We start from the raw sequence: 26,250 nt of genomic DNA on the forward strand, positions 1-26,250 counted from the left end.
GCAGTTATTGCTAGCCCCTAAATAATAACTGGGCTAACAAAGAAAAAATTATAATCATTACTACAGATATTGATTATATATAATATATGCAAAGGGAAAAAAAAAGTGAATCGAATATTTTCCAGAAAAAAGAAAAAAAATTACCGTCCGTCTTTTTTTCAAGAAATATTGATTAAAATTTTCTAAAATTATAAAGTTCCATTCTTAATTTAAAAATCAAAAAAAGAAAAAAGAAAGCACAGCAATTTGGATCATTTCAAATTCGTGTAAACTAAATGCTAACAAACAATCAAAATGAGAAATAAAAAGAAAAAACTTTTTCCTTTTTCAAAAAAAAAGGAAAGAAAAAGAGAGGATAGCTTGTAAATCGTTAAATCTCTCACTCTCTTTCTCTCCTTCTCTCTCTATCATTCTATCTTTTTTCGTCTCTCTCTTTTTTATCACTTCATCAATATCAGTGATGAAAACTGTTTAAAGTGAAGAGAGAATAAAATGAAATTGAACAATGACAGAGTGGTATTTGCAAGCATCATCAATGCTTAAATCGTTTTTTTTTTAAGTTAAATTTTTTTTTTTTTTTTTAGCTAGATAAGTGAATTAAAAAAAGATATTTTCAACTAAATTAAGTAAATTGAAACAAATGAAATAAAAATTTACGGAAATATTCGAATGAAAAAAACAAGATAAAATAAAATAATTGACTTAGTCTTTGGTAAAATTTATTTTTCTTTTTATTTAAAAACTTCACTCATTTTTAATTCTTTACCAAATACCAATTTTTCATTTTCATTTCCAGTACTATTATTTCTCCAACTCTATCCATCATTAGTCTTATTATCTTACATCACTATCTCATGACAAAATAAAAATAGCAACAACAACAACAACAATCTTTCTTATTTACGTAACTTTTCAACTACACTATTTGAATTTCTAAAATTTTGTTAATCAAAAACTAAAAGAAAGAATATGTCCAAAAATTTTAATTTTAATATCAAATAAATATTGAACAATGATATCATTCATAGAGTTGATTTGTATAAAAATTAAATATAATTTAATTGCTAATAATTAATGAAAATTAAATTATCAATTAAAATATCCCACATATTTACAAATATCACTCTTACCTAATTAATAATCACTGATTCATTAATAACACGCATACAAGGATGCCCTTGTATACACACACACACACACACACACAGACATTAGACAAACTTAAATATATGAGTATGGATGAAATAGGTAATTGTTAATGAAGAAATCAAAATGAAAAATAAGCACTTAATTAATTAGGGAGAAGAATAATTATGAAAGCGAGGATGATGTGAAATGAGAAGTTAAGGTTGCTGAGGTGAGGTAGAACTAGAAGTGTTGATCGATATAATTGCGCCGCGCTTTTCTTCCTCTTTCTTATTTCTTCCGCGGGACAAACTTCTCCTTCCTTTTCAAACATTTATCATCCACAATCTATCTCCTCTCTACCTCTCCCTCCCTCCCTCTCTCTCTCTCTCTCTCTCTCTCTCTCATATCATTACATCACGATACACAACTATATTATCCCTCTTTTAAACTTTATTTCTTTTTAAATGCATTTCCAGTGGATATGTCAATTTACTTGTCATTGGTAGTAAAGTCAAAGTATCTCACATATAAAGTAACTTACTATCATTGAGAGTTAGATTTATGGCAAAAAGTCTTTCCTCTTATTTTTCACTTCTTGAAATTCATTTAAATACATAAAAAGGATGAAAAAAAAAAAGGAAAAAGTGGTGAAGAAGTATAATAATGGATTAAATACTAGAAATGAATGAAATTTGAAATATTAAATGAATTTTATATTTATATATCAAATAGAAGAAATAAAAACTTTAAAGGAAAAACGAAAGTATATGAATAAAATTAAATGCAAAATAGAATAATCAGAGCAATTCAATGAAAGGAATAAAAAGAAATGAATGAAATTAAACTATATTAATTAAAATTTATTGCATAAAATAGTTGTAAAATAGAAGAAATAAAAAATTTTAGGATAGAAATGAATATTATAAAAGTAGCAGTTTCATTTTATACTTACTACAAGTATTTTATGCTTTATCATATTTTATTGATTGTCAATTGTCGCATCTTTTTTTCTGGGAGAAATGTAAACATTACCAATGACGTCAATAAAGCTAAACCAGTTTGCTTCACTAACAAATGAAATGAAATTTCAAAAAGAAAAAGTTCTAAATTTAAATTAATCATTTATGAAATGGGAAAACACTGGATATTTATTGAAATTTGTTGAATTAGATAAGCAAATTGGACTTAAACAAATAATAAATTATTAAAATTATTGACATATTGATCAATGAGCTAAATAATGAATTGAAATAACAAATTAACAGATGATTTGGTAAGTTATATTTTTATTTGACAAATTAACCAGAAAGTTTAAAGAGTTAGGCGAACTAAAGTTGAAATCAGACATATTACACTTTTCTTTTTTTTTAATAAATTTGACTTCAGAGGATAAATTTACTAAATTCTATCAAATAAGTTAAATGATCGAACATATGGAATAAATTGCAGGCGCCAAAAATTGTAAATAATTGGTTAGGAAGAAAAAAGAGTGGATGGGAAAGAAAGAGTAAAGTTATATAAAGGGTAAAGGTAAAAGTAAGAATGGATAAGGATAAGGGTGAAAATTTTTTTATGATTAGGGTGAAATCTATTCCTATTAGATTGATTGATGGATGAATTTGGGTTTTTTTTAAAAAAAAAGAAAATTAAATCAAAAATCTTCTCCATCAGATTTTTTTTTTTTTTTAACATTGAAGAATAAGAAGTAAGAGAGAAAGGGGGGAAAGAAAGAGAGAGAGGGAGAGAGAGGGGGAAAATAGACAAAATGTTAGATATGAGAGAGTGATTAGATAAGGTAAAGAGAATGGATATTTAAAGAAATATTATGATCGAAATATAACAATTATTGATAGAATATGCACTTCTTTTTTTTGGTGTTCTGAAAGGTAAGAAAAAGGAATGCGTAGATTGAATTTAAATGTCGACGTACGTATCACATATACATAACATAAAGTTAAATATACGTGTAATACGTGTTGCAAATGTCTATAAAATATGATATTGTCATCCTAGAGTTTATCAAAAGATTAAAATAAAAAATCTAAAAAAAAGAAGAGATCAAAATGATACTTTATTCGGTGATGTTGGAGATGAATTCCTATTAATGGTAGTTGTGCTAATAGTTGTGCAACATTGGTCACCGTTAGAGCATTGTAATTTTTCGGGACTAACAATCTGAACAGGTGGTTTTCGAATTTCTCGCAGTGCCATCTTTTGTAATGCATCACGTCGATAAATGCTTAAATGTCGCATATCATCGATACGTTCAGCAACCTACAAAATTTAAATCACGTCATGCGAGAAAAAAAAGATCGTCATCTCTTTTTGAACTAATTTTCACAAAATTATTAACATTTTCTTTTTAATAAAAAAAAAAAAAAATATTTCTTTACACGCATTATTTTTTTAGATAATTTCGATAAACACCGATTAATTTCAATAAATTTTAACTAGTCACACTTGATAATTTCACAAGTTTTAATTGATTTGTTAAATAAAGTTTTTTATACAGCCTGAAAAAAAAAATTTGTTTTTTTTTTTCAGGCTGTATAAAAATTTATAAATTTTTTGAAAATCAATACAAGGAAGCAAATTTCCAAAAAAAAGCAAACTCAGTCCTTTCCTTCCCTCTGGAGTCATTTGATTTAAAATGAAAAAGCTATTTTTTCCTCTTGTTTTTCTGTTTTCGACATAAAATCTTTGGGAAATTGTTTCATTCTCTCATTCCTTTTTTCAAACATTTTTCTGTTATTTCTTTTTCTTTTTTTGAAGGAGAAAAATGTATTTTTTTTTATTCCGTTAACTTAATACTTTTTTTGACACTAGAACTACTTTAATTGCTTTTCTTTGTTATTAGTTATTTTATTAATTGTGCAATTTTTATAAAGTTAAAAATTTGTTAATCTAAAATTTATTTAATGAATAGAACTACACAAAAAAGTATGCACCATATAATAACAGAAATTTCACCCAGTTTAATTTGTTTTTGGTTTTCACTCATTCTAGAACTGATAATATAGGACAACAAATTAATATTAAATTAATTTAATTTATTAGCAAAAATTTCCCTTTACTTTTCATCGTTTTTCCGATAGTTTAAAGTTAGCACACAATTAAAATATACCAAAAATAATTTTATATGTCGCAACAAATTAGTAATTGTATTATAAAAAATAGAAAAAAAGTAAAGTAATCAAAAATTTTCAAATAAAGTCATGAGGAAAATTCATTTTCTAATTTTCGTCAAATTTATTCAAATAATAACAAAAAATTGTTTTAGGCAATGTAAAAAGTATATATTTTAATTGATCCCTTATTTGTAAATTCTAAATTCATTTGCCAATTCTTTTCTCCTAATTTTCTAAAATTAAACTTAAAGTAAGAATACCTGTGCAAGTAATGTAGATGTTTCAGTTGTTGTGAGCATTATCAATTTGTTTAAATTTGGCTCATTATTAAAAATATCCAACTGAAAATATATTTAATTGTAAGTTTTATTTATGTTACTTTTTAATAAATTGATATTATAACGCTCTAATAATTTACCATAAAATACTTTAACATAACTGAATGAATGGAATGCTAGAAAAGGTAAAGTGAAACTAATTGCTCCACTTAACTTATTAATTAGTGATATCATGTCATATCATATCAAATCATCCCTTTATTATTATTCTATTATAAACCATCTCAACCTTCAATGATTCGCCTTCTTCGATATATTTGTCAACGGTTGTTAATGCACTGGCAGCATTACCCGCTGTACAGTCATATGGTATTGTCGTCAACAGTTCAACACCACGATGACACCAATTATTCGCCTAAAACTCTTGAAAATAATACATATTTGATACTGAAATTATCCGTTATTAGAATAAAGTAATTCAATAAAGTGTAATCGGTAATGATAATCAATAAACACTTAATTTGAATATAAAACTTTAACATAAAATACAAACAAAAAATAAAAATTGAAATTCTTTCTTTTATGTTTCCAAAAATTTTGGAAGAAATTTTTTCAAATATTCGAAGTTTTTGGAGATATTAATTTATAAATGCAAGTGCAAAAATTGAGAAAAATTTTGAAACTTTATGAAAGAAGTGGAAATGTGAGAATAAAAATTGAACTTCCCTGATAAAATTTCAAAAAGAAATGCAATAGAAAATTAAACAAAGTAAACTATTCAAGATTTTTACTATACCACTTATTGTGCTTCCATAATTCATAGATCAAAATAATTCAGTAATTTTTCATATGCAAAAAACTTTGGTCTCCAAAATTATTCCTATATTAAAATCTATTAAAAGTAAATTGAAACTGGACGATGCAAAAGACTCCTTGAAAAGAGTTATTGGTTGAAACTTAGGATGATTAAGTTAAAAGGATTTAAAGTTTGTTGAAGAGAGTATATACTTAGAACAAATGGCTTCTTCACATCTTTTAGATAAATTTGGAAGCATTTTAAAAATTTTGTACCAAGAAGCATGATTAATAACTTATTGCTTCTTAACATGTCTGATATACAAATGACTGATGTTTACACGTTTGTACGTATATCTATGGATAATTACTTCATCTTAATATAGTTAAAAGACTGAAAAGTTAAAAGACTTTTGTATACGTGTTTAGATGTCTATCTATGTACTTCATAACAAATAATTTATTATATATCTCAGGCAAAGCGCATCCTCAAAATCGTAGAAATATCAATCGTTGCTTCATTTTGTAATAACCATTAATGAATTTTATAAAATTACCGAATTCTGTCATGTCCTTACTTCTTTGAATTTTAATTTAAGTAAATAAAAATAGTTTTATCTTGCATCAAAGAAACTTCTCTCTATTTTCGTTTTTTTTTTTTTTTTTTTTCCATTTTCTTGTTAATCATTTTAAGATAGAACTTGAGGAACTATTAAAAAGGACATTCTCTTAAGAATCATTCTTGTCAGTAAATACTTCTTCATTAATCATGAAAGATAAATACGAGTATTATGCACTTAAAGATGTTGATTTAAAAGAAAATTTGCATATTGAATAATGAAATAATTTAAAGTGTTGAATAATTTGAATAGGATAATTAATAATTTACTGCATGTATTTGTTGATGCATGTCCTTGCTTAGTCGTAGCACTTGGCTACGTCGTTCAAGTGCGCCGCTTAATGCATCGGCCATACGATCCAGTTCATCACATTTTGGTAACAAACTTGCTGTTAATTCAACATCCTGTGATGAGATTAGCTCTTGTCCTGCATCTCGTAATAAACGTGCTCCATCCACGTCTTCCTGAAATTGAGAATAATGGTAGTAATAATAATGATAATCAGAACAGTAATAATAATGATAATATCAAATATAATAGTTATAATAATAGCGATAATAATAATGACAGTGGCAGTGCTAGTAGCGATGACAGTAATGATAATGATAATAACAATAATAATAAGATAATAGTAACAGTAATAATAATAAATTACTGTACAAACCATAGCTTGTTGACAATATTCAGCATGCGCTTGCGCTAATTGTTCAGCTTTTCTCACTCCATCACCAACTTCTCGATGCTCTTCCAGATGGATCATATGCTTTGCAAATGCTGATTGTAGCTGCAATAATAGTAATAATAATAATGACGATAATAATAATAATAATATTAACAACAATTATTGTTATATATTTCTACTAGGTTTTACTGTAAACATCATTACTCGTTTTTTTTTTTTTTTTAATTACTAATTTTTTTAGTAATATTTAAAACTATGTGTGTTTTTACTTCCCATCTTCTTCTAGTTTATAATAATCTTCAACAATTGTTAATACATACAAAATTTAAACAGCATGCTTTTTCATAGTTACTAGAAAGAAAAAAGAAAATCATATTTTATTATTATTGCTAAATTTGGTAGTATTTTATTAAAAGATCAATTTATATAAAATATTTTTTAAAAAATAATTCATTTATAAAGTATTTATATAAGTTTGCATAAATAAAATGATTCACAGTAAGAAATTGTTTCGAGAATTCTCGAATAGATTTGCGAATTAAATTTGAGAAAATATCATAAAATTGTGAAAATATTGTTAGCTACTTTTTACCTATCGATTTTGTCAACAAAATTTAATATTATTAGCAATGAAATTTCAGAGAAGGATAATTTCGATATCTATTGATTAGATATAACTTTTCAAATAAATTTTCCTCCTAGACTGAAGAAAAAAAGAAAAAATTTCCATGAAGCTTGAAGGAAAAATATCCAACTTATCATTTTCTTAGATGATGAATAAGAGAAATACAAATACATTATGTGAATCCTTCTCGAAAATATCTCAGATGTTTCTTATTTCTTCTAAAAAAGAAGCCTATGAAAGTTGTCAAAAGACATATGAATAAAAATGCTACTAAAAGTAATCATAAATGATAGATAATGACCATAAAAATGACATCATACAAACTAAAAGTTGGATAATTGGTGATTAGTACTAACAGTAAAAACAATACATAATTAGTTTGATAGGTGATGAAAATTTTAACAGTAAAATGATTATGCTAAGAATATGAATAGGTGAAGTGGAAATGAAATGAAAGGATGATAAGGACGACAAAGTGGACAGAAGAAGTGTCACATTATTATTCTCTTTCATATTTATTTATATTGATAGTCATCAGACTAATAGAAGCAATTTGCGCTATTAGAAATGGGTTGTCCAGAAACTTCGTTCCATTCCCTATTAGCCATAACATCATTTTCAATTTCAATCGGCTATTAGGATTTCATTTAGCTACTTCAATCAGTATCGATACAAGAATTCAGTAATTCCTTTGACATATCAAGAAAACGATATTACTCTAGCTTTTTTATTTTTTTAATTGCTCTTTTTTCCTCTTAAAAAAAAAAAAAAAAAAAAAAAAAAAATTTAAAACGAATCAGTGCATTATAAAATTATACTTCTTATATTAAAAAGAAAAAAAGGTTTTCAAAAAATCCGTGCACATTTATTTACTTGGCTCAATTAAAAGATATGCATTTCAGTTTTCTTATATGAGCTTGAAATCTAATTATTCACCATTAAAAATAAACTGAGTATTCTAATAATACTAAAATAATTAATAGGAAAATTACTTAGAGACAATTAAATGTCCAACTAAGTTAAGATACACAAAGATAATACAAAAAAATTAACTCATTAACAAAAATAAACAAGAGCTAAATATACGATAATCACAGTAAGTATATAATAATCATGGTAAAGCATGCTATAGTCATAATAACACGATAATCATGACTAAACATATGATAATCATAACTAGGCATACGATAATCATGATCTCCAATATTTTCTAAATTACAACCTTTTGAAGCTTTTCTACAAAGCAGTAATTGTGGTAAATTTTCATGGAAGCACAACTGCTGCAATTATTCAAATATTCAAAAAAAAAAAAAAAAAAAAAACCATTGGAGTGTGATTTAATCTTTAGAATTAATGATTCGACGACCATTAAACAAATTGTAGATAATAGGAAATGAAATTTTGCATGATTATCCCCTTTGCTAGAAATAATGTACACTTAATTATCAATCAACTTTTTGTGGATAGCAATAATATATTTTAAAAGTTGTAAAGTGACGAATATTCTTTTAATTTCGACATTTAGCATACCGATGATATCATTTTGAACTATTCATAGAATTTCAGCATTTCAAGGAGAAATTGATGAAGATGATCAAAGCAAGGTCGACAACAATGAATAGGATAGAAGAAAATGAAATGGGAGAAGTACCAATGAGAATAGAAGAATGAATCTTCCTATTAGAGATAGACCAGTTTAAAAGATGGAAGTGGTATTCTCAGCTGATTAGTAAATGATAAAACAAGATTATTCCAATAAGTGATAAAATAGATTGCTAGTAAAGATATAAGAACGAGATTTTGTAGACATAGCAAGAAAGTTAAAGTTACTTATAAGTAGCAATGTCAACAAGGGTGAAAAATGATCAACAGAGTTAAATCATTATCAACAAAGGCAAAAAAAAATATTTGACTTTATTTTTTATTAATTTATAATAACAGTTTGCGATAATTCTTTCTTTTATTAATCATGTAAATAGATATCTTTGTTAGTAACTTTGGAGTATGCGAATTTGCTGCATAACAGTGTATGTGTGATATGTGAATTAAAATCATTTTCTCATTCTGAATCGCATTTTAAATTCAGCAATACTAAGCACTTCATTCTCGATCACAATTTTAAATTCGTTTTTTTTTCTTTTTAAGTTGCAGCTTTGAGTTTAACAATACTGAGAATCCACTTGTTCTTAATCATAACTTTAGAAGAATCGACCACAGGAAAGGAAGAATAGGATGAGTGATTTCAATGATTAAATTAACAAAATTAGCTTACTTTCCTAAATGAATCTTCAAACCGTCGAAGTTTTAAACACTGCGTAAGACGTTTTTCGTGTTTCATCCAGAATGTATCGAAACTTCGTTCTGTTTCTTCCAATTGTATAAGCATTCTTTCAATTGCTGTTACATTATGAAGCCTATAAAAAAAAGGACAATAAGCAAAAGAATAAAATTCATGTAAATAAATTTAAACAATTACAAGTGCAGCAAAATTACCAGAAGTATCAATTATGTTATTATCAATACTATCAATTATCAAATTATCAGTTATACTAAAAGATAAATCAAAATGTAAATAGTTGGAATGATATAACAAAACAGACATCTCATTAAAACAGACTTTATTTCCTAACAAATGTTAAGCAAAACGCTTGAAATTATATATATGCATACATACATACATGTGTTTGTATACATATCTTTGTCTATATGTATATGTATGTCTGTGTGTGTATATTCATTATTTTATTAATTTGAATACAAATGAATTAATTTCCTTTTACGTTACGGACTCAACAATAGCAACAAATTTTTTTCTCGAGAACGAATTTTCTGTATGTAGCTGTGTCTGTGCATGTGTGTGCACATATATGTATGTATGTATGCATGTGTCCATGTGTATTGTGTGTATTCACTATTTTATTAACTTGAATATAAATGAACTAAATCGTTTCAGTGTTACGGCTGAGAGCAAATTTTATGTCTCTTTGTGTGCGTGTGTGTGTGTCCGTATATATGCGTATGTATGTATGTATGTTTATTTATTATTTTATTAATTTGAATATAAGTGAATTAATTTACTTTAATTAATTCATTTCAAAATAGTGCGCCATATTTTAACAATCCAATAGAAAAAAAGATCAGACATTTCATGCCCAATACTTTAATTAATTCATAAAAAAAAGAAAGAAATGAATTTCAGATATTAAAATTTATCAATTTTTAGCTAAATCAAAAACTTAATGTAATATTTTCTTATAATAACTTCTTTTAAAAAAATTGAAATAATAAAAGTAAAACTATTAGTAAAAATTTGAATAAGTTAAAAATTCAGAAAAAAGGAAATGTTCAAACGTTAAACTTAGTATTACTATTGTTCAGAATTACTTTAAAAGAAAGCACTAGCTAACATAACGGTATTCAGGAAATAAACCTGGTTGGACTAAGTTGCTCATGTTCCGGCTTAACATCCATTTGTCTGACATGTCGTAATAATGATAATCCTTTTCGTATAGATATTCGAAAGTCTTCCTATTAAAAAAATGAGCATTAAAATTAAATATACAGAATGGAGTTGTATTTTTATCCATATTTTTCCCATATGGATAACAGAAAATTTTCCTGAAAACTGTAAACACGAACAGGAAATAACCTTTATAGCATCACGTTCTGCAGTTTGTATCTCAAGAATTCGTGCTGTTGTCTCGACATCATTAGGAAGTTCTGTTTCTTTTAGGCAACGACCAAATTCGCTTAATGATTGAGCAATTACTGTTGCAGATGATTTCATCCGTTCGATATCCTGAAAAAGGAGGAAAAACTCGTATTAATTAGGTGAATTGGTGAAGAATGAATGAGATTATCTAGTCTTTATAATTTATTTTTGAAATTTAAATAATTTTTGGTTATAATTTAACATACTTCTAAGTAAAATAGTAAAATTTCTTAAATTTCTGATTATTTATTAAAATAATGTTAATTCGAGCCTTTTTCATTTTTACTTGAAAAAAAAATGGTACCTTATTTGAATTACCTATTTGAAAAAGAATCTTATTTTAGAAAAGAAGTGGAATTACGAAAAGAAGGAATCTTACAGAACCCTAGTTGAGAAGAAAGGTGGAAAAGAACAGTTAAATACAGAAGGGAAGATTTCTTTCCGAAATTTAAAATTTATAGAAGAAAATGTGAAACTATTTTCAATAAAATTAATTACAAAATTTTAAAAATTAGTCGTTTTATTGAATATATGAGTAAAAATTATATAAGTTACAAAATACTGTATAAAATTAGTTAATTAATTAATTACTGATATTTGACAAAACTAGATCGCATCATTATGCTGAGTAGATTTAAATTGTAAAAGGAGAAAAACTGCATCACTAAACCTTACCAATTGATAAACTAATTTGGAAGAATTAATAGTTTGCATTGATGAAAATTATTTGCTCAGTAATAATTTCCTGCCCCGTATTCAATGTACAACATTAAATGACCGGCAAATCTTGATGGCGCTTTGAAGTAATAAAATTTGGCAAAAGGAAAAGGAAGGAGGAGAATAATTATATGCATATATGTATATATGGTGTAAAAAATTAGTCTTTAAAAAAAAGTGAACGAAATGTGAACGTCTCGAAAATAATGGGACCCATTTTTATTATTACTATTACTATTGGCAACAAATAATAATATTAATAATAACAATGATAATAATAATAGTGGCAATAAAAAAAAGAAAATAACAGGTTACCATACGATGTTGGACCCATTCTAAATGATTATATTTTAGTACGCCACCGACATCCATTGTCAAACAATCTGGCCCAATATAGCGGCGGAGTTCAAGTGAACTCTGACAAATCACCACCTAAAATAATTTGAGAAATATGCGCACAATAACATTTAAGATGAATTATGATAAATGAATAAGAATTATAGCAGTTACTCAATGTAGTATTTGATAACTTAGGAAAAGGAGAAAAAAAAGAGACGAATAATTAGTAGATTAATTAAATTTTTTCTTTGAATAATTTACATTATTTCATTCTATAATAAAATCAGCAAATATCTTTGGCTCTAATTCATTTATTAATACTTCATCACCAAACACTTATTATCAAATAAAAATAGCAGAAATGAGAAATGAAAACTTCATGTTATAAATAATAGACTGAAGAGAAAAAAAAAAAAATCTGACGATATCTAAATATCGAATTCAGAAAGTTAATGAATAAGTAGAATGACAACAACAATATTAATAATATATTCAAATATTTGTAAGTCAGTTTTTTAAAACAACAAGGAAGCTAAGAAAATTACATTTATTACATTCACAAATAACTCAGGTGTGATAAATTTTTTACCGAAGGAATTACTTCCGGTATCTCTGGTGTTTTGTTGAATTGGATAGGTTTTTTTCAGAATAATAACGGATAAGATTTCCATTTTTTGTACTTCTCTAAAATTTCATTTAAAGCAATTACATGACGCCGATACAGTAGATTTCTTATCGTTTTACCGTATAACAGTCTATTCTTCTGCACTGTATAGCTTACAGTATCACTACGTATTCATACGGTATGTTTTTATACGTTCTCACATCACTCTTATAAATGCTTTGATGAAAATACACAACGATTTCTTGATTTAAAAATTAAATTATAAAAAATGTTAATTTGTAAAAAAAAAAGTTGAAAAAAAAAAGACAAAAAGGCATTTGTTCATTTTACTCTTTTTTTCTTGCAACAATTCAATGCTCTAAAAATTATGACTAAAAGCAAATACATGAAAAGATATTAGAATCGTTTCCGATTTCCGATTCACTCATCATTTCCGGTTTCGATTTAATCAAAAAAGAAATTTTTTTTCCTCACTAAAATTGGATTCATTTCATCTTCTTAACACCTCTTATACGTTTCATCATTTCTTAGTTTTTTATTTTTTCAAACGGAAAAGAAAAAATAAATAAATAAAAAATCAAAGAAATGAAACGGAGAAAAAGAACTAAAAATACCTTCCACTTTTCTGTTTCCACTCTCTTTTACTCCTTTTTATTTCTTCCTCTGTTTTTCAATTATTCGGCAATTTGTAGTTATTGAGAGGTTAAAGAGAGGGGAAATGTTGATAAACAGCGGATGAATGAGCGGGTAGGCGAGAAAGGGCAAGAAATGGCAAAAAAAGACACGACAAAACAAAAGCAGGTTTGAAAAGAATGAAAAAAAGCTTTCGAGCAAATGCAAATTGCTATGAGTTGAAATGAAATGCAAAAGACGTTGGAAGAATGGAAGTGAATTGTTGTTAAATATCAGAAAATTTTCAATTCTTAACATTTTTTAAATGTTTAATGAATAAATGGAAAAATTTATAATGAAAATGAAAAAATTTAGGAATGATTTTTTAAATATTTGATAACTGAAACATTTCGCTGAAAAAAAATTCTAATAGATACTGAAGTTATCTTCCAACAATTTATTCATTTATAATTGCAAATTTAATATAATCTCTTAAAAGTGAAAATAAATCGAAAATTTCTAACTTCACAGCAATTTAGAAATTCTTCGATAAAAATAATAAATTATTTATAGCATAATTATTTTCAATTTATCAGCACTGAATAATGTTTAAATATTAAATTGAATTATCGATAACTTTTAAATTTTATTTATTAATTACTAGCAATGATAAAATGATTGAATTAAGAGTTAATCATTTCAACTTTTTTTTTTTTTTGTTTTTTTCGGAATAAATTGCCCAATGACAAAAAAGAAGGAAAGGGAAGAAAAAAAAGTTTAACTTAACTTTTAATTGATATAAAAAAGCTAAAAAAAATTATTATATTTTAAAACACAAATATTGAGGAATTCTTTTTTTATTTTCCTTTTTTTTTAATTGAAAACTGACAATATATTGGAATGTTAGAAAACAAAATGTATCAAACTATCATTAAAATCTTATGTAAATCTTCACCTTTTCCCTAATTAATATCGTAGTAACATGTTTGTTTAAATTTTTCACTCTATATTATACATTATGATAGTAATACCATAGCCTAAGTTTTGCAGTATTATTTAATTCAATAGTTATTTACCTAAATGCGTTACTAGATTGCTTGAATGTCTAGATAATCAATATTTGCACACCTGTAAATGCATGTAATTTTAAATTCATGTAATAAATTCATATAAAACAATGACTGAGGACGAATAAAAATCATTAAATATTATATATTATTTAAAAAAGCTGTATGCCATGGTGAATCCATGTTACATTATAATAAAATGAATCGAAGAAAGCCTGTTTCAAATAAATTTAAAGGCGAATAATTACATCAACGATAATAATAATTATAATTGACAGTAAAGATAATAATCGGAAGAAAATATTGATGAAATGATTAAAAATACTGCTGAAATATTTTTCTAATATAATATTACTCCAATAAAACTTTAAATTTTGTTTACTTATTTCATTTCTTGAGATTCTAATTAATATTTTTAGGCATATTTATTAAACTATTCGCACATTGCAGAACTAAAATTGAATATTCATAATTAGAAATTTTAAAAATTTTGCTTAATTATGTTAATTATTATTTAATAATGTTATTGACTATGTTAATAATTGTAATTGGCTGGACTAAATGATAAAACATTGATCGTATAATTACTATTTCTAGCATATTTCATTGCAAAAACTAATTTAAAATATATTAGTATACAATGGAATGGTGATTTGCGAGAAGAAATGATAACAAGCTAATATCAAATATAATAATCAGAGAAAGATTAAATAGAGTTCTACAAAAAAAATGAAAAAAAAATCCAAATAACTTCACTGAATTAACAATAAAGAAGTTAAATGGTATAATTTGATAACCAGTACTCTTTTTTTCATTAACAGTTATTTTAATTGTACAGTAAGAAGTACAGCATACTTTTTAATTTTAATATAGAAATGTAACTGTATTAGGTAATCTGAAAAAATAAAATAATTCTATTATTTGATATTAAAGATGAAATAAAATTTGCATACCTTAAATTTATAATTTTCAGTGATTCCACGGTATCCCACTTCGAGTGCACGCTGCAATACACTTTCCGGTTTTAATATAAGTACAATCCGAACCGGTCTTGGAAATGAATTCTGTAATACAAGCAATGCATGAGAAAAATTGCTACATACACCACTATTTAACTTTACTTCTTTTTTTTTTCTTTCTATATAATTTGTCATTTCAAATATTTTCAAAGAAAATATTCAGTCTTTATTTTTTTTTTTTCTTCAATTAATCATTTGAAAATAAGTATAGGGAAGAAGGGAAACTAATAAAATTTAAGTTTTTGGAAATGTTTAGTGGAAAAAACAAACAAACAAAAGTATTTATTTGTATTAATTTTAAAAGCAAAATGATACTGTGTTGTTTAACAATGAATTAAATTTAATGAATAAATTATTCGTTTAATTAAATTTCGCGTTAAAATTTCCAAAAAAGGAAATTTTAATACGATTATGTATATATAAAATAATTCTTTTCCTTACATAAAAAATAATTATTTATATTAATAGAAAATTGTTATGTTGTCATAAAAGTGACATTGAAATTTTACTAAATTCAGAAAGAAATTAAGGACAACAAAAAGAAACTCTTATCACTCAATGACGCAACTCCATTGTAAATATTTCAGTTATTATCACATTATTTTCTTCAAAAAGAAAAAAACAAACAAATAAATAAACAATGAATTTTTTAAAATGAAGGGAATAAGATATCATTTTCATTTTAACCGAAAAAAAAGCAAAAAAAAAAGCGAAACAAAGCAAAATATCTAAATTCTTTCTAAATCATAAATTTTTGATAGTATTATGTGAAATTACAAAAAAATTCGATTTCGAAATGAAAAAAATAAAAAGAAATACATACAATTGTTAAAAGCTTTTCTAATTTTTTGTTAATTAATACATTAATTATTTTGGTTTTAAAATTATTCGTATTAATTTTAAAAATAAGATTGCAGATTTTTCTTTTTCTAGTTTGTTTAAGATTACTTCAAAAAATTATTATTATTATTCATAAACTTTCTTCAAAATAGTTTTCTGTGTTATTATTATTATTATTAAAAACCTTCTTTTTTTGCATCATTATTAAAAATCCTTGAATGCAAAATTAAAATCTAGGTGTAAGGAAAAAAAGAAAAAACGAGAGGATTGTTCGATTTCCAGAACATAATTTTAAAAATTGTCAACAATAATCAACATCCGACTTTTTTCCGTTTTTGCAGTTTTTTTTCCGCCTTTTTTTAATGACAACAATGATAGGATGAAAATATTAAGAATAATGCAAAGCAATAAGATGGATGGCAATTTGATTTGTTGAAAATGACAAAAGGTTTATGATTGCATGAAAATGAAATGAAGTAAATAGGTAAGAGATAAGGTAGGACAAAAGCATATAGAATGCATTATGTTATGGCAAAAATGTTTTTAATGCAATCATTTTTTTAAATTACATTTTCAACTTTAATATTAATAATTTCAATTGTGCATTTTTTTTTAAATTTTATTTTTGATTGAATATGTTATTTCGGTCCAGTAATAATTATATTAATAAAAGCTTTAATTTTCAGTGAAGGTATTTTTCATTGTTTTAGTGAATATTTTTCATTGTTTTAGTGGAAGAAATTTTTGCTATTTGGTATAATGGAAATAAAATAGATTTTTGAAAAATAAATTTAGAATTATAATTGCTGTGGATTTATTTTTTATTTCACTTCGAGAGAAAAAAGATGAGCCAAATATTGATAAAATTTGAATTAAAATTGAAATGAAGCAAAATTAAAAGTAGTTAAATCATCAACCACTATGTATTTTAAATTAAAAGTCAAACAACAAAAAAAAACGAAAAATATTTGATTAATAATAAATATGAAATTTTGAAGGATTTAATCAAAATTATTTATTGCTATATAATAGTGAAGCAAAATAAAAAAAAAAAAAAAAAAAAAAAAAAAAAAACTGAGAATAGAAAAGGCAAGGGCAAAGTCGGTATGTAAAATAATTATAAAAAAAAAAAGATAACGATACTTTAAGAAGTACTTAAAATAATGTTTTCTAATAATAGCAATAATTATGGTGATAATAATGGTGACAATAAAAATGATAATGATACTAATAATAATGATACTAAACAATCCATCAAAAAATATGAATTAGAAATTACGGTGAATTTAAATTCGCCATTTCTCTTCTTTTATTTTTTCTTCCTAAACTGGAATAATTTTGAACTATCAGCAATTGCTGCATCAAAATATTTTCTTCTTTTCAACTAATCATTCTTTTAAATTAATTTTTTTTTACTTCTTTCTTTGTTAAAATATCAATTCTTTCGTGTTTTTAAACCAGAAAAAAGAAAAATCGGTTATATTAATGATAAATGACATGCCTGACGGCTTATCTGTGCTAATTTTATGCTTGAAATAAATTTTTAATTTCAATAATTCGAAAAAAAAGTGTTCGTCAAATAGTTTAAGTTTAAATTATCCTTTTTTTATTTCCTAGGAAAAGTAATAGAAAAGATGATTTTTTGAGCAAAATTTCTTAAAATTTCCAAAAATAATTTGAAAAATATTTTACTAATTGATTTTTCTTCATTTTTGCTCATTTTTAGTAATGTTTTTTGGTTATTTTAGTTCTTTTTCTTTGTTCACACTTATTTGCATTAATTTAACACTTAAATTTTGGTTATTTAAATTGAATTGAAAATTCGGATTGTTAGAATTTAAATGATATTAAAAATTTTCTAATAATAACTTGAAAATTTTGTTCGAAATTCTTATTGTTTCGGTTAGCGAACATTAATTGTATTGGACAATTGACGATTGATTGGTCATTTATTTGATTGTTCGATTTTTCACCAATCTTTCATTTTTTTTTTTTTTTTTTTCATAATAGATTGTTGTTTAAAAGTTTACTTAAAATTGACAACAAACTAATTAAATAATAAGTTTTACTGCACAAAGATTTAAAATCGCGAAAAATACAAATAGATGAGGCAAAAAGAAGTATGTGGAAATCAAATCAAAAAAAGAGAAAGGAAATTTAAAAAGAAAAAGAGAAATTTAAACAAATGTGAAAATTTTAATTGATATGTTTTATTAGAGGAAAAATTTATTAGAGGAAAAAACTGATTAAATAATCTAACTGTCTCTTTCTTACTTCAAAAAATTAAAATTAGAACTAAATTTAAAAAAAGAAGAAAAAGAAAAGGACGAAAGGAAGAAAGGAAGGAAAGAAGTAAAAATGATTCTATTAGAATTTGTTTTCTTCCCTATATAATTATCGATAAGTAAAGCTTTTTAATTGCTTAAATAGTATTTAAGCTAATTAATAAAATAAAAGGATAAGGTCAATTTAAGATTTTTTATTGTGCTACAAATTTTTTAATCATTATTTCTCATTTCACTTTTGGTATTAGATTTCCATTGATTGATGAAAAAAATTTACAATTTTTATTTCTTAGAAAATGTAAAAAATTTTATTAGTTTGATTTTCATTTTTCATTTAATTATTTCTGCATAAAATTAAGATTTAATTCATTTCTGCATTAATTCATTTTGAATAACTTCCGAAGTTGAAATAAAAAAATTCATCAAATAAACTTTTCATTTTATATCAATGTGGGATAAAAATCTTTCCTTTTTTTTTCATTTTTCGCATAACAATAAAATGATCATCTTTCCGTCTTAATTTCGATTAATTGAACTTTTTTTCAAATAATTATCGCATGTCATTATCCATTCTTACGTCTTTGTGTAAATTTACGTGATGGTAAGTAAGAACAATTGTACAAAGAAGTGATATTAAAATTTCGAACATTATATAAGCGTGTGAATGAATATAATGCAGAAATAATTATGCAAACAAATGGGATTTAAATTTTCTGAATTAACTAAGCGTGAAATAACATATAAATAAGTGAAATTTAAATTTACTTACCGTTAGATAAGAAAGTAATAGACGTACGGATGACCACTTATCCATACGTCTATCAATAACAATTACATAACTTTTCTGCTCTTCTTCAAGTCTGAAATTATCATTCAACCATTTCAAGTGCTATTATTAATTTCGACTATTTCATTTTAAATTAGTTGACATCCTGCAAACATTCGGTTACTGTTGATTTAAATAAAATAGAAGAGATAATCGAAAGAGCTAAAAATGATGCAAAAATGAGATGGAGGTTAAAAATTACTGAATTTAACTTTTCATTAAATTTGAAATGTTTACGGTGGTATTTGAAGAAGATAGGAAATGAGAAGATCAAGTTCCACTTCGGCTAATTGAGATCTACTGTCCGGAAATATAAGCACCGGATTACCATCTTTTGTACGAGCACCTAAAAAGAAAGAAAATGGAATAAATTTAATTGCAATTTTTTTTTAGCAAAACAAATACTAATTTATTCTTTTTGCTTCTTATTTTTTTATTAAACAAATATCCTTTTATTAAGCAAAAATTAAAAGAATAAAGAAATGATTAAATTTTAAAAGTAATTTTTCCACAAAGAAGGAGCAGCTTTCGTATTGCCAAAATAAATTGGATATTATAAACTAAATCAGTTGTAAATTTATATTAGCTGAAAATTTTTAGAAATAAATTTTCCCAAAAAGAAAATTTGTGTCAATGCGGAAAAAAGGACGGAAAAATAACATAAATATTTTGAAATAAAATGACAAAAAAAAGTATTATATATTATTTGGAAATTTTTCAGTAAGCAAAAAAGAAAAACTCATTTAAAAAAAATTTTTTTGGGAATTAATTTTTTAAAAAGGATTTGCTGTTCTATGTTATAAAATTTATTTTTAATGATGAATAAAGGAATTTTTCAATTAAAATAAAATTAAAAAAATTGGATAAAGTTTTTTCGTTTTTCAATTAATATAATTAAAATGAATGAAAAAAATTTTCATCAAATTACCATTAGAAAAGGGTGTAATTTTGTGAATGATATTTCGAATGATAAGCCAAATTATCACACATGTATCAATGAGGAGAAATAGTAATCCAATCAACATCACATAACAAACAATTAATTAATATTTTTTAATCAACCCGGTAAGAATTTGCCGCGTTAACTGCTAACACTCATCAAAGTGGTTAAACGAAGTTTGAAAAAATGTATGATATGTTCACATATAAATAAATAACAAACTGAAATGCTCAATTATAGTGGGAAAATATGAAATATGGCTGTTTTTAAAACGAAAGAGTTTGATGCTTAAATTTGTCTTATTAAACATTCATTAACTTATTAATATTGTCATGGCTTCAATCAAGAATGTCGTAGACTTACATTTGTTTGTTCCAAATTGTAAAATTATTTCTTTGTTCAAATAAAACAGTGGTTTCAAGAACAAATAATCAAGAGCGAGAAGAATTTTATGGAAGAAAGAAGAAAGTGAGAACAAAAATCGACTGGAAATTTTCTTCTTTAAAAAAAAAAAAATTATACAAAGAGAAGTAAAAACATATAGTAAATAAAACGATTACAAGGAAACAAATTAAAAGAATTTCCAGTAAAAACAAAAAATTTCCAAAAATTTGAAATAATAAAAAGAAGCAGCAAAGGAGATGGTAATTGCTTGAATAAAGAAAAATGAAGTAAGTATTAAGCAACAAATTAATAAATCATGCAAATAATGATAATAATATCTTTGTTTAAGTCATTCTTGTTTTATTCTACCTGATGCTAATCTTTCACTAATTTTAGTTTTTGTTTTCGTATATTTCATTATTGGTACTACTATTGCTATATTATAATAACTAAATTTTAATGTCCAAGTCGTATTCAACACAACATTTTAATTTAGAATTGCAAAAATTTGATTATATAAAATTATAATATTACTTACAATGCCTTTTTTTGTAACCTTACTGATAAAATTTACAAGAAAAGGTAATGATTTTTCATTACAAGAGTATATTGTTTGAACAAAAAAATATACTTGGTTAAAATGTACGCTTGCTTTAACGTATTTTGATAAATCAATAAATATAATCAGCTGAAATTGCAAATTTAAATACACCCTATGGACATTGTGTTCATATATACATTAAATTCAATTCAACGCATACGTCATGCAGATTAAATTGGATTCAACGTGCATGTCATATACATTCTTAAAAATTTTAATTTGTATATAAATTCGCAAAAGTTTCAGCAATGAATAAATAACAGAAATTATGAGATACATGCATAATAGAAATAGAGAAGTGATTTAGTTCAATAAATTTCTATATATTATTTAAATATTCAAATCGCGCAATAAACCATTCCTATTCATTTCATCATTCACTCACTTTTCAAAAATTTAGAAAAAAAAAGAAATAATTACTATGAATATCACTTTATTTACATAAATTATACACCAATTTTATTTTCATTTCTTTCCTCAATCGATATATTGATTATCTCAGTAAGATTAAATGGAAAGGATGAGTCATAATTATTTTATTTATCTGTGAAAAAAATATGTACAGCAATATTAGTTAATTAATATCTATTCTTATAAGTCCATTGACTACTTGTAAATTATAGTGAAATATCAGTGTATATAACAATTTTATTCAAAAATTTCATCAAATTCCTGGTAAATTTTTTTAAAAATAAATTTAAAAAATTAAGTGGACTACAGAAAATTAAATGAAATCATTCATTTTCAAAGAGTAGTATTTAAAGGTCGTTTCGTAATTTTTAAATGGAAGTATATTCCTTGTTAGAATTTATTCCTAATGTAAATTAATATTTGCTATGCAAGTATTAATTTATAATCACTTATAAGGAGCGTTGAAATAAAATTTCGAAAATTAATAAACATCTTACAAATGGTATTACTATGGAAAGGAAAAAAAGATCAAAAATTATTTGAATTTCATCTTCGTTCTATTCTACACCCGATTTCTATCTTTGAGCAGAAATAAAAGCGAAAGGAAAATTGATTATAAATAGCATTAAATTATTACCATTAAAGGATACAAAAAATATTGGAAAAGGTTCAAAAATAGTTTTGAAAAATTATCAATTTAAAAAAGACAAAGTAGATAGCACTTTTGTTAATTTAAAAATGCAAAATACACAGCACTTTTAGCATAATTTTAAGCATGATTAATTCAGTATAAATTATTCGTTAGAAAATAAGCCATTTTTTAAATATAAACCCAGCGTACTGAAACAAAATCGTTACAGTAAGCAGAATATAAGCTGAATTTCTGATGGGACGCGTCAACATACTGTATAGGACACGGTAATATGGTGATATTTGCTGCAATCATTTTTTTTTTAATTACAAATTCGAATTTTTTATCGAAATGAGATTAGAAGAATCGAATAAATGTAAATTGAACTAATACATATTATTGTGATTTGAAAAATAAAGAAAAACGAATTGAAATTGTAGAGGGAAAAGATAAAGAAATGAGTGGAACGTTATCTATTTGCATAGTGCCAGATGTTCAATCATCAAAATTCTCTTCAAATTTAAATTGTTCCTATTTTCCACCCCTCCCTCGTTATAGACGCTCTGTATATTTAGTTGAAGTATTTATTATTAATGAAAATAATAATAATAATAGTAATAGTGCTGACACATAAGGTAAAATTTTTAAATTACTAAATCAAAATATCATATAACATTATTTTCTAATTCACGTTAAATTTTATAATTTCTTTTTTTTTTTTTTTTTTTGGAAAAAAAATTAAGTGATAAAAAAACACTCATTTTTCACAATTAATGAATATATTTATTTAGATGGAAAAAATAATAGAATTAAATGGGTGAGCAGCAGATGGATGAAATTAAATAACTTAATTGTTAAGCTTAAAAGAACGATAAAATGTTCTTAGTTGAATGAAAATAAAAACAACTTTCGTTTACTAAGTGCCGTTATCAATCTTTTTGTTATTATCTTCTTTCTGCCATTCTCTAATGATACTGTTAAAAATTTTTAGTGTTTTAACGGAAAATTTTATTTTGTTTTTGCTTTAAAGTTTTTTTTTTTTCCTAAAAAAGGATAATTCTCATTTTACTAAACAGTTTATATTTCTGTAAATAATCTATATTCTTGTTTAAGAACAAATAATTAAAGCAACAAAAGTAGTAGAATGAAGTTTTCGGATGAAAAAATTCAGTTGTGAATAACTTACGATTATATAATGATTGTGTGTTTTTCTTAACTCTTGAAAATTACTGATGGTTTAATTGGATGGGTTAAATAAAAATTGAAAATAGCAACACAAAAATTTCAACAAAAAAAATTCAATAATTTTGCATTCGAACTGAAGTTTTCAAGAAATTTAATTCTAATAAGCCATGTTATGAAGGCAAGAGTGGCTGGAAAATATGATTTATGTGCTTCTCGCAATTCTTAAAGATTATTGAGTCAAATACTTTCTCTACAGATTTTTTAAATGTTATATTTTGGAATAGAACTTGAAAACTTCTCTGTAACTTAATAATAATGATTCTCTAAAGTCCTACCATTTAGGTATAGTTTCTAGATAATCCCTTAAATTTATTACCCGGAAAACAGATTATGTTAAATGATTTAAATCACAGAAGTACGGCGATAGTTATTGAATTTTTCAATGCCAAATTTTTCGTCTCATTTCTGTCAGATATTCCAAGTTCCTTTTCTGCTCCCATCTCAGTGACAGCCCATGACAATCCCAACCAAATTTACGTTCAACCTTTTTTGAAGCATAGTCTGATAACTCGCAAATGCATCCTTTATGAAACCAGTGAGTAAGTAAGTGCCCATAATATGGAAGTCCATTTGCAAATGGAGGTCCATCGTAAAAGACAAAACAATTATCCTTAGGACGTTTCTCAACTGACTGTTCAAAAATTTTGTTTTCCTGCCAAATTTTGAAATAATTTAATAATTAAGAGAAATTTAAAATAATCATAAGTAGTAACCATAATTGAAAAGGTGTAATAAGTTTCCATTTAAAAAGAAATATTTTGAATTTCAAAAATTCAGTAGTTTTTCTTTGTCCTTTAAAATCTCAACTTTATTTCTTTTTCCTAACATAATGCAACAGATATATATGAGAAAAAAGATGAAAAGACCAATAGAATTTATTTCATTAATTAATACGTTCTGCAATTATAAGTAAAGCGAAGTAGAAAGAGAAACAAAAACAAAAAAAAAAAAAAAAGCAAACATACCGGTAATAAAAGCAAATCTCGATGCTAAAATATCTGAGATTTCCTTAATTTTAATCCGTTTATTGCCAACGTCCATAAAACCATCTATAAATGTGAAAATAATCAATTAATAATAAAAAATTCCAAAAAAAAAAAAAAAGAGGAGGAATATTTAAATCAAAAAACTTGTTCTTTACTTTAAAATTTATTCTTTGAAAATATTATCAAAAGTAAATTGATTTGATCTCAGAATATATTATTTGATTGACAATATTTTTATGACTTATATATACAAATTGTTAATAAAAAAATTGATAAATTGGTTGATTAAATATTTTCAAGTTTCTATTTTATATTCTTCTTAGTATAACAAAGGGAAAGAATATTGTTATCGAATATCACAAGAAAAAAAAAATTCAAATTAGGCACAAAATCCTGGTCTAAAATATAAATCTGATGATAAATTTTGATAAAAACAATGATAATTTGAAAATAACAAAAGCACAATATTAAGAGTAATAATAATAATAATAATATGATAGTGATTATGTCAATAATGATATTGGAAAAAGAAGTGATAATATTAAAAATACATGTCGTTTATACTTACTATCATCACTATCGCTCTTATGACAAGCTATTATTCAATTATAATTGCTATTATTATCAACAATTCCATCATTAATGTACTATTATCATATTCCATTATAAATATATTATCATATTCCATTATAAATATATTATCATATTCCATTATAAATATATTATCATATTCCATTATAAATATATTATCATATTCCATTATAAATATATTATCATATTCCATTATAAATATATTATCATATTCCATTATAAATATATTATCATATTCCATTATAAATATATTATCATATTCCATTATAAATATATTATCATATTCCATTATAAATATATTGTCATATTCTATTATATGTAGCGTTAATTACCATTGATTATCACTGTTAATAATAGAAGTATAAGCATTACTAAAATTAGTTTCAATAGTTGTAGGAGTAGCTGTCGTAATAGATTTATTATCAGCAATAGTTTTCATGACGACTGATAATCAAAATATATATGAAGTAATTATTGCAGTAACAATAGTATTTATCACTAAATTTAATATTACCAGCAGTACTATAAGTAATAGTTATCACGACAATTGATAATCAGTAAAGCAGCAATTGCGCAGTGATAATAGTAGTATCTAATTAATGCAATTGTTGTAATTTCAGTATTAGTACTAGTGGAAGAAGTAGTAGCGGTAGTGGTCTTTATAACAAATAATAATGGCGGTAATGTCAACCAACAACGACAAACAACAACCATATAGAGCTAATAATAGTAACTACTATTAATAAAACTGGCTTTTGTCATAATTAGAATATATAATTTCGAATATTGTTGCAAGCGCAAATGCAAAAAATCTTATGCCTCATTTTATAACTTATTATATCATATTTAACAAAAAAGACTTTTTAAAAAAAAAAAAAAAAAATGAAAATCAACAAAATTACGATTGAAAAAAAAGAACTAAAAAGAAAGGAAGAGACCAAGTCTCGTCATATGAATTTTATGATATTAATATTGAACGAGTCATTTCCTAAGCTCGTTTTTTTTTTTCTTTCATTTCTTGAAATGACCTTCAAAAATATCAGAAAATTTCTTCGTTATAATAAAAAACTAAAAAAAAAAATTGCGTAAGAATAAAATAATGAAAGTTCAAAATTTATAAAAAATATGACCAATCTTCTCCTTTTGAGATAAAATTTGATATC

General features: G+C 24.5%; 1 protein-coding gene across 2 annotated transcripts in view; it reads right to left on the minus strand.

Moving 5' to 3' along the window:
* Bma-cgef-1 overlaps positions 1-26,250 on the minus strand; it is a gene marked incomplete at both ends in the record, with an annotated part of 38,862 nt that overhangs the window by 8,018 nt on the left and 4,594 nt on the right. For both annotated transcript variants that reach the window (XM_043074954.1, XM_043074955.1), the window contains 13 exons: positions 3,199-3,402; positions 4,517-4,597; positions 4,824-4,949; positions 6,219-6,413; positions 6,614-6,733; positions 9,529-9,670; positions 10,687-10,784; positions 10,906-11,055; positions 12,001-12,117; positions 15,282-15,392; positions 19,242-19,332; positions 19,536-19,644; positions 24,476-24,559. In XM_043074954.1, the coding sequence (XP_042930888.1) occupies positions 3,199-3,402; positions 4,517-4,597; positions 4,824-4,949; positions 6,219-6,413; positions 6,614-6,733; positions 9,529-9,670; positions 10,687-10,784; positions 10,906-11,055; positions 12,001-12,117; positions 15,282-15,392; positions 19,242-19,332; positions 19,536-19,644; positions 24,476-24,559 (1,628 nt within the window). The remainder of the gene's footprint in view (positions 1-3,198; positions 3,403-4,516; positions 4,598-4,823; positions 4,950-6,218; positions 6,414-6,613; positions 6,734-9,528; positions 9,671-10,686; positions 10,785-10,905; positions 11,056-12,000; positions 12,118-15,281; positions 15,393-19,241; positions 19,333-19,535; positions 19,645-24,475; positions 24,560-26,250) is intronic.

The sequence above is a fragment of the Brugia malayi genome, assembly GCF_000002995.4.
Source record: "Brugia malayi strain FR3 genome assembly, contig: Bm_v4_ChrX_scaffold_001, whole genome shotgun sequence".
Lineage (NCBI taxonomy): Eukaryota > Metazoa > Nematoda > Chromadorea > Rhabditida > Onchocercidae > Brugia > Brugia malayi.